General features: G+C 41.0%; 1 protein-coding gene across 1 annotated transcript; it reads left to right on the forward strand.

Annotated features, from left to right (window-relative positions):
• Window positions 1-2,786: 2,786 nt before the first annotated feature.
• On the forward strand, window positions 2,787-10,321 carry LOC117555349 (fascin-like). Its single transcript, XM_034230212.1, has 5 exons — window positions 2,787-3,776; window positions 6,727-6,883; window positions 6,991-7,112; window positions 7,468-7,638; window positions 9,016-10,321. Exons 1-5 carry the CDS (start codon window positions 2,951-2,953, stop codon window positions 9,219-9,221), a joined length of 1,482 nt encoding a protein of 493 aa, XP_034086103.1. The 5' UTR covers window positions 2,787-2,950; the 3' UTR covers window positions 9,222-10,321.
• The last annotated feature ends 308 nt before the right edge of the window (window positions 10,322-10,629 follow it).

Below are 10,629 nucleotides of genomic sequence, written 5' to 3' on the forward strand. Positions count from 1 at the left end.
TTTATTGCGTATTTGGTCAACATTAGATGGTTTTATTTCTTGTTCAGACAAGCTAGTTAGCATATGCCATGCTGGGGCAATAACTGGCAAATATTTGAGTTATTTGATTCATTATTTTAACTATAAAATATTTTTTAAAAACAGCTTAAGGCAGAATTGCAATGTTTTTTGTGTGTAATTTAAACAAATAATAACTAATCAAAACTTTTAATTTTAGTTTACAGCATGCACGCAAACACAATCCACATTTGGTCTTTGGGCAGTTTTTTGCATAATCTTTGACATGGAAATGTACACATGCAGACTAATGCAAATGGGTGTACAGTGAACTCCCATGAACCTGTTGGAATTGTAACAGGAAAAAGTGTGTCATGCTTCCTCAAATTACATTCAGCAGCGTGAGTAAGCTATTTTAGCTGCGCAGAGGTGTTCTGACCCTTTAAGAATACAAAAGGTAACTTGTCTGTTGGTAAGATACAGAAAACAACTACAAGTATTTCACTTATCAGAACAGCTAGGTAATCAGATTCACTGTAAGAGACGTTTTACAGGAGAACACACACACAAAATAACTCAAAAGGCGTAACTATTTATATTGGCTTCTCGTGTGGCTCTGCATTACGCTTCTAATATTATTCTTATGTGAAGATAAGCTTGGTGTCTCTCTCCAGGATAAATAATGTGCAGGGAAGAGGATCCAGGGATGGAAACGGGTGGAACAAGGTCAGGAAAAAACTGGAGCTCATAACAAAAACCCCACACCTTTAACTTTGGCTGTGGACGTCTGATTTCCATGTGTAATCCATAACAATATTTTTCATATCTGCCTGAAATTGTAATTCAATACAGGAAGAGTAGAGAATAACAGATATACCCACATCACGGACTTTAAATGGCAAGATGTCATCACAGGGAATTACAGGCAGTTAGATAAGAGAAAAAAGAAGCACATTGCCTGCACGCTGGCCTAAAATATAATTCTCTATAATGTTTTCTCTTAATTGTAAAGGGGGATATAACAAGTCAGGAAAACCCCACTATCAAAAGTAAAGGTGTCTGAAAGTAATTAAGAAGGCTATACTTTTACTCAATCATCCTTACCTTGAGCATCTCCATTGTATGGTGTACGGTTTCACTACATTACAGGTGAACATTTTGTATTTGTAGTCCTCTACTTAAATCTAACACTCACTGTTTGGATTAAAACGGTATGTCAGACATAATTAGTTTACAAAATACAGAAACGTGTTGAAGACAGGACAAGGTTGTTCCTAACCTTTACAGAAAACAGTAGTTGGGGCTCTTGTCACATTTTGTTGACTTTAAGTTGTAAGCTGTTGATAAGTTGTGGACATTTCCCCTCGAAACCTCTCACATGTTCTTATTTGAATAACTGTTTGAGGTCAACATTTTCAATACTTTTCAAAGATAATGTTTTCATAACTTTATTTGTCTTTCCTCTTCAGTTTATCACCTCATGACCTCTTTGATTTAACATGTGACCTTTTGGAGAGATGTGATTCCCAGATAGGGAACCGCTTCAGTAAAGTAGTTCAAACTAGCTCCGCCACAACCAGCAAGTAAAATGCTGTTTAAACATTGATGTATCAGTGTTAACAATGTAATACATAATATGCCAATGGGTGCAGAGTCAGGTTTCCTGTAGTACTTAGATTTTTGATTCTCTAATTGGGTTTTGCTGATAGCTTTAGGATATTGAATGCATGACTTTCACTTGTAACAGATTATTTTATAAAGTATTGGGGCTTCGACACCTTCCATAACACAGTTTAAGTGAGCTGACATACTTCTAGTCAGATATTAGGGTCACCCCTTTACCTCCGTGTCTTTATAGCGCAGCACAGACACGCAGCCATGAGACAAACAGTGTTCTGTTCTGGGAGAATGGCTCTAACCATGTGGAACTGAGAGCAGATCTCAATTAAAGCCCAGTTTACACTCACGACTTTCAAAGGGAGGGAAAGTAAAGGGGGGAATGTGTGGCATACAGTCAGTGTGTAAAACATATAAGTACATTTACTCAAGTACTGTACTTGAGTAAAATGTTGCAGGGACTTACATATGAGTATTTCCATTTTCTGCTACTTTGTACTTCTACTCCAATTCAGAGGTAAATATTGTACTTTTACTCCACTACATTTACCTTTAGTTACTTTGCAGATATGGATTAATGATGTAAAATATAATCATCACTTAAATAAGTATTTCGTTACACCTGGATTAAATTAATATGCTACCCAGCAGTATAAATACAAATGTGTTATACCTTTTAAGTTTTATAAACACAATAATTATAATCAAAACATAGTGTATATTAATCTGAAATGGGCCAAACTGCAAAAGGAGTAGTTTTACTTTTGGTACTTTAAGGCAAGGCAAGGCAAGGCAAGTTTATTTATATAGCACTTTTCAACACAAGGCAATTCAAAGTGCTTTACAAAAAGTAAATAAGTAAATGTTGATGCCAGTTATTTTTGATTACAGGACTTTTATTTGTAATGAGTAGCCTATTTCTACACTTTGGTATTTCTACGTTAACTTAAGTACAAGATCCGAGCACGTCTTCAACCTCTTATGAGCTATTACTAATAGTTGGGATGATACTGAATACACATTATGTCTGTGTGTTTTATTTTTTTGGTTTTCCAAAATTGCTGTAATCTCCCTCCAGCTCCTCTGCCTGTATATCTGGGGCGTGTTCTGCCGTTACAGCAGGAAAAAAACTCCCAGTCCTGAAACTCCTGCAGCTCCAGAGAGGCAGTCTGGATTTGCAGTCAGGGGACATTCATCATCTTCCTCCTCCTCCTCCTCCTCACCAGCCAGCTCTATCTCTCTCTCTGTCCCTCCCTCACACTCCCCCACGTTTTCCTCTCTGTCCGCCTCTCTAAACAAGAATCCTTTTCTTTTCTATCTCTGACACACGCTAGTCATGTATGCTGACGGGGACCTGCTGCAGATCCCTCTGGGGCTCATCAACAGCGCGGGGAAGTATCTGACCGCGGAGACCTTTGGCTTTAAGATCAACGCGTCGGCCAGCAGCCTGAAGAAGAAGCAGACCTGGACCCTGGAGCAGACCGGGGAAGACGGCAGCGCGGTGTTCCTTCGCTCTCACCTGGGCCGCTACCTCGCCACGGACAAAGACGGCAACGTGACCGCGGACAGCGAGACGCGCAGTGGCCGCGACTGCCGCTTCGTCATCACCGCGCACGAGGACGGGCGGTGGTCTCTGCAGTCCGAGCCGCACGGTCGGTTCCTGGGCGGAAGCGAGGACCGGATCACCTGCTTTGCGCAGACCGCCACACCGGCAGAGAAATGGAGCGTGCACCTGGCCGTGCACCCGCAGGTCAACCTGTACAGCTTCACGCGCAAACGCTTCGCGCACCTGAGCACGAAAGGGGGGCGGCAGGAGGTGTCCATAGACCGGGACGTCCCCTGGGGGGTGGACTCTCTGGTGACTCTGGTGTATCGGGACCAGCGCTACCACCTGGAGACTTCAGACAACCGCTTCCTCCGCAGTGACGGCAGCCTGTCCACTAACACCGACAAGGACACCGGCTACATGTTGGAGTTCCGCTCCGGGAAAGTGGCTTTCCGCGACTGCAACGGCCTCTACCTGGCGCCCGCGGGCCCGACCGGCACAATGAAGTCTGGGAAAAGCGGCCGCGTGGGGAAGGATGAACTGTTTGGCCTCGAGCGCAGCCACGCGCAAGTCGTGCTGACTGCAGGCAACGAGAGGAACGTCTCCACGAGGCAAGGTGAGGCTCTGCAGACAATCAGAGCCAGAAACACAAATCATATTTCACTGTACAGATGAAGTCACTGCATAACTGACACACACCATGCAGCTGTTGCATTAGTCTCTGAGGGAGAATTAGTTTCCCTGTTACTTCATTTCCCTCACACCATGTGTTTTTCATTACTCTCCCTTTCTCCTCCCTCCTCCCTTCTTTTGGCCAGCCTCTGCCTAGCTTAACATTTTTCTGCAGTAATTCTACCCCTGCATTGTGGCTGCTGGTTCAGGATCAGCTTCAGTCTACAGTTATCCATCATCCTTTATCTCAGAATAGCCTGAGAATAAAGACAGAACATGAGGAATGGTTTGTTTTGGAGACAAAAGGGATCAAATGGAGAGACAGAGGGAGGTGTGACTCAGTCCTAAATGTGGATCTGTATGCCACATGTTACCTCTTTGTCTTGTCGCCACTCAGTCTCACTCTGGGCCAGACTGATCATTAACAGCAGTTTATTCAAGCAGTCAATAAGCTTTAATGCAAGCAGAGATGGTGTGTGTGCATTCCTGGAGAGATGGATTGCGGCAGAAGAAAGATAATCATGATTTAATGAGGTCAGTGCAGGGCAGCGACTTCTGACCTGGTCTTTCATTGAAGTAGTAAACATTATTTTTAATGGACCACTGGCATCAATATAGCCCAATAACTGGAATGGGGCGTTGCGCTCAGTGTGGGTGACTGTGAAGGACACTTTTTAGACTGTTTCAATGGTTAATTAGGTTTTTGTGTCAAGTCTAAATGAAGAGCTTTATTCCTGAACTCCTCTATGGTGGAGAGATTCCCATGCTGGGTCATTTGAGTCATCTTAAATCTTTATGAGCAACTTGCAGGTTACAATCTTATATATACTGTCTATGGTTAAGATGCATGTCTGTCACCTGACGTCTATGTTTGGGGAAAAAAATACTTTCAGAGCTGCACAAATGGGTGACATTACATTACAGGTGAAAGGGGAGACAGTTAGTCAAAGAACAGGTAGAAATCCATAAAAAGCTTTATGAGTGGTGATTTTAGACTTGAATTCATAAGTAAGCCAGAAACAAGACTCCTAATGGATGCAATGGTTTGCTGTCCATGTCCACAACATCTCTTTAAAATAATGTCAGTGTGTTCACAGCTTGTTCTGCTCCCAAATGGTTAAAAATCAATAAATAATGCTCGAGTGCTCTTACATAACTGAAACCTAACCTCAGTAAATTAACTATAACTGCCACTTAGCTTCTGTTACATAACGGAGACTGGTTAGAGTGACATAACTGAGACATTGCCATAGTCTCAGTATTAGGGCTGCTCAATGAATCATATTTTAATCGCAATTATGGTTTGCAACGATTACGAAAACAACGTAATCGAAATAAAACGATTATCTTTTTATTATTATTAATTTTTAGGGATGTAACGATATATCGCGATATCGCGGTAAATAAATGGCTCAATACAATACCGTCGTGAGACTGACAAAATATACCGCGATTTTTTTTTTATCATTTTTTTTTTTAAACCTTTATTCAATCTCTTTTTCAAGGGAGACCTGTCCAACATGGCAGCAAGTAGGTTACAACATGAACATAAAACAACAGATAACACAAAAGGACATCGTATTTACAGATTTACAATAAGCCTCACCTTCTTGGCAACAACTGTATTGTTTTTGAAGTGGTGGAGAGACAATGCACAGTTTGACCCACTGCTGTCACCCATGGCCAAAGCATATCTCTCTGTCCCAGCAACATCCGTACCAAGCAAGAGAGTTCTTTCCACAGCAGGGGATATTTTAAACGCCCAAACATCCCAGCTTACCTGGAAATGTGGACATGCTCATATTCCTAAAAGATAACCTTGATGATGCTGAGTGAGTGAGTTAGAGTTGAGTTACTTGAAAAACTAAAGTGAAACTTGATTTATTCTATTGCAGGATCTGATTATTATATTGTTGACACTTTAAAATACTACTATCCTACTAAAATGCTGTACAAATCGGATTTATTATTTAATTTTTTTTTAAAAAGTTCACATATTTTTTCTTTATTTTTCAATATCGCGATAAATATCGTACCGTGGACTTTTTATCGCGATATTATCGTACCGTGAGTTTTTGGTATCGTTACATCCCTAATATTTATTTTTATTGGTTTTTCAGTTGAATTATACTTAAAGTTCAGGGTAATCAACTGTTAAAACATTTTTCTCCAATAAATTGATGTTTTCAAAGTAAATGGATAATCGTTTTTAATAATCGTGATATCAATTATTGACCCAAATAATCGAGATTATGATTTTTGCCATAATCTAGCAGCCCTACTCAGTATCATAACTACTGCAAGTAGTTCTCAGTTATGACTGGATGTTCATTCTTAGTCATTTTCATACGTGTTTAATGCATGGGCCTTTAAAGGTAGTTTAAGTGTTAGCGTGTGCAGAGCTCAGCTGACTGTTTCTTTGTTTATGGTCTGCAATTTTAACGAGTGTCTCTGAGTTTCATGTCAAGTCTTAAGGGAGTCTGAACTCCTCATTTTGGGACTTACAGTATGTGTTTTAAATCTCTTGTTTCTAGTCTAGATATTCACCATGAGAGAAGTGGAGATATGTGTCCACTCTGTCCTCATTACAACATAATGCAGTAACAAGACTTTTTGACTGATATTTGCAAATCTATTCTTTTCATATTTGGAAACACTTGCTTTGTTGTTGTTCCACTATGATTTTCCCCATCACCTTCCTCTCTTAACAAAGTCACTTTCAGGACTGTCTCATCCCGCTGTAGGCTGCAACAAATCTTTGAAACAACACTTTAAAAAAAACTGGGCACAGAGAGTAGGACGTTGTGTCGCTTTCAGAGTCAACCTCATGAATAGGAGGGATTCAGAGTTTCAGACTGAATGAAATCTGACAACAGCTTGTCCCACTTTTCTAGGCATAGACCTGTCAGCCAATCAGGACGAGGAAGGAGATCAGGAAGTGTTCCAGTTGGAGATGAGCCGTGAGGACAGGAAGTGTGCCTTCAGAACCGCTGCTGGAAAATACTGGACTCTGACAGCATCTGGGGGCCTGCAGTGCACGGCATCCACCAAGTAACCACACACACATAAACACACACTGGGTGATGTTAAATGTCACGCACCTAATATGCATATTCCTCATAGTTTGCTCATTGAGTTTGTTAATGTGTGTGTCACAGGTCGGCCGACAGTTACTTTGAGCTGGAGTGGCGTGACGGTCGTGTTTGTGTGCGTGCAGCCAACAACAAATATGTGATCGCCAAGAGGAACGGGCACTTAGCTGCTACTGTCGACACCACAGGTCAGTGACGTTCCTGTCAATAAGCTACGATCATCCTCTCATTAAAGGTCCCCTATTATACTGTTTTTCAGGTTACCTTGGTTGGTGATTGGCTAATGGTTACTCAAGCCAAAAAATCGTTATGACATCATAAAGTGGCCAAAATCTGATCAGCTCATTTTCAGACAGGTTTTTATAGAAATGGATCAGGACAAAAAGTGAGCGAATCTTTGTTCCTGAAACTTTCAGAATCTCTTTACATAGAGGGGACACATGTTTATATATAAAAGACATGAACAAGTGGATTTTGCATAATAGGTGACGTTTAAGATGCTTTGGGGAAAGAGTTGGTTTATCAAAATCCTGATCTCTTCAGGTGAGGCTGAACAGTTCCTGATGAAGCTGATCAACCGTCCAATCATCGTCCTTCGTGGGGAGCACGGGTTCATCGGGGCGCGTAAAGCAGGGATGGCGACCCTGGACTCCAACAGAGCATCGTATGACGTTTTCCAGCTGGAGTTTCACAACGGAGCTTATGCTCTTAAAGGTGGGCGGATAACAGAACTGTTGTGCTGTTCCTGCATGTTTTACATATCTTCAACAAGACACATGATTAAAAAAACTATGTGAAAATAACATGCATCCTGATAGTGGATGTTTCTGTTTGTAAACAATTACAACGGTTGTCTATTTTGATTTTTGTACATGGGAATAACAGATCAATGAGGTCATATTTATTCTTCCCTTTTTGGTCAATAGTACAATTAAATTAGATGGGAAAATCAAACATTCAAGAATTGCAAAACAATGCACAAACTTGAACAGATTCACATTACCCTGGGCACCACGCTCCTATTTCCTCGTCTCAGTGTGGGTACATCACAGGTCTATAAAACTCCACTTTGCTCTAGACACAGTCAATGTTTAGAGATCTAATGGGAATAACATCACGGCTACATGGCTCCACAACCACCTTACATTAAAAACCTTTCATCATTTCAGCCATCAAACCTACTTAGTGCTGATCAAATGTCTGTTATCCTTTTCCTCCATGATGATACAGTGATAGATGTAGATGTCTTTGCACAGGTGTGAAAAGGTGAAGCTATATCGACCACAACTTTTTTTTACCAAGCTCTTAAGGGTTAGGGTTAACTAACTTTAGCTAGATTTTCTATCAAGCCTTAAACAGACATTTCTAACTCGTTTTCTTTCCTTTATATTTGTGTTTGTCACAGTTGATGAGCTGCTTGTCCCTCCGATGGTGGGATGATATTGTGCAATGCTCAAAATAAATAACTTTTTCGACATGTCACAAAGAAAACCGGCCTTTACAATAGTCAAAAACAAATCAAACAAAATAAGCAAAACTCCAATAAAATAATAAACATCTTATGTATTATTTATTGCTTTCTTTCTATGTTAAGGCTTGTATAACTTGGTAACTTGAACGGTAGTTAAATACATTTGCTTTAAAGGGGGGACTGACTTGCTTGACTTGCTTTTGGAGTGAGCCTCGAGTGGACATTCGATGAACTGCAGTTTCTGTTACTTCCACATGGGCTTCACTGTTCAGCCGCAGACGTTTTCCCTTGGTATACACATCATCCGGTGCTTTATAAAGTGTGTGTGTGTGTGTGTGTGTGTGCGTGCGTGCGTGTGCGTGCGTGCGTGCGTGCGTGTGTGTGTGTGTGTGTGTGTGTGTGTGTGTGTGTGTGTGTGTGTGGTGTGTGTGTGTGTGTGTGTGTGTGTGTGTGTGTGTGTGTGTGTGTGTGTGTGTGTGTGTGTGTGTGTGTGTGTGTGGTGTGTGTGTGTGTGTGTGTGTGTGTGTGTGTGTGTGTGTGTGTGTGTGTGTGTGTGTGTGTGTGTGTGTGTGTGTGTGTGTGTGTGTGTGTGTGTGTGTGTGTGTGTGTGTTTCCTCCAGACTCCCAGGGGAAGTATTGGTGTGTTGGAGAGGACACGGCGGTGGGATGCAGCGGCTCCACACCCGTCCAGTTCCTGTTTGAGTTCTGTGACCTCAACAAGATGGCCATCCGTGCTCTGGGGGGGAAGTACCTGAAGGGAGACCACGCTGGAGGGCTGAAGGCCAGCGCCGACTCCCTGGACAGCGCCACCCTCTGGGAATACTGAGAACACAAAGCTGGACCTCCACTCTACCGGACACAATGCTTCAAACTATTGATAAATACTGTAGGTAGCTTTTTTTTTGTGCATACATGTGCCTGTGTGTAATCGTGAATTTGTCTGGATGGATGTGTTAAACTGGAAGTCATGACACCAAAGCACTACTGGGGTTTTATTTTCTTTCTCCATTATTATTATTATCTCTTCCTACTGGGCTTTTTAACTGGACATGTGGATGTACTGATGTTGTGTAATGAATAAATCATAATGTGGTTTCACTTCCAATCAAATGTACACACGTAACTGTGGTGACTACTGGTGTAAACAAACATACTGAATGATAAATCATCACTTACTAACCTTCTCTTGTTAAATGTCCTGCTCGCTCTATACGCTGCTCTCATCTCCTGCTCTCTTTTAAACTATTAAGCACAACTCAAACTAGATAAAGGGATGTTACTAATGTACATTCTTCTGCTGTATATAAGGCTTTTATGTCGCTGAATACTTAAAAGAAACATAGTAACCAAGTGAAAAAGTGAAAAAGTGTCCTGAGGGTTTAAAAGAAAGGAATAGATCTAACATGTTGCCTGTCTGCTACTTGCCAGATGTATTTCCTTCTCTTTGGCGTGCAGGAAGACACAATCTGTTTATAGACAGACGCATCTACAGGAAGTAGTCAGTAGTCAAAGGTTTTCCATAAACACTGTAATCCACTCCTCTGATTGGCAGTGGAAGGTTTTCAATTATGCTTGGAAACAAATCAAAGGAGCGTTGAGATTCAATCCTCAACTTAAGGAGACTTCTAATCATCCGTTCTGTTAAAAGTAGTGAAAAGGAGGTTGAAGGTAAGCTACTATGCACTCAAATGCACATGAATGCATACAAATATAGTCATAGATACATATATTCCAGCTATGACTAATTCTGCACAATAGATTCCAACTACAATAAGTGAAAAGCACATGTTTGTTATGATGAAATGGATGGTGTGTAAACGCAATGAAAGTGTCTCTGGCTATAATTGTGGCTGTGCCTTCCTCTCTCTTTTCATGTTCTTACACTTGATCTGAAAAACCTCAATAAAGTTTTCCCTCTTAATATTTGACGTTCTCCTGGACTTCTTCTTCTTGGCAATTGGTTTTATTTCTCCAGGATCTGATGCATGGATTTTCCAAATAACTTTTAACTAAGCAGTTTTAATTTGGTAACTGGTAACATTTTGGAGTGACGTGGTTCATGCTATAGTTGCATTGTCAGTCTGTCGGTCTGTCGTCAATCACTTTGGTTGAGATCTTAACATCTCAACATATAGATGGGTTGGCACAACATTTTGAACATATATTCATCATGTCGCCCAGAGAGCGAAGTTCCCAACAATTGTCTTCTTTAAGAAAAAAAAAAGAAAGAAAAG

Source organism: Gymnodraco acuticeps, unplaced genomic scaffold (genome assembly GCF_902827175.1).
Source record: "Gymnodraco acuticeps unplaced genomic scaffold, fGymAcu1.1, whole genome shotgun sequence".
Taxonomy (NCBI): domain Eukaryota; kingdom Metazoa; phylum Chordata; class Actinopteri; order Perciformes; family Bathydraconidae; genus Gymnodraco; species Gymnodraco acuticeps.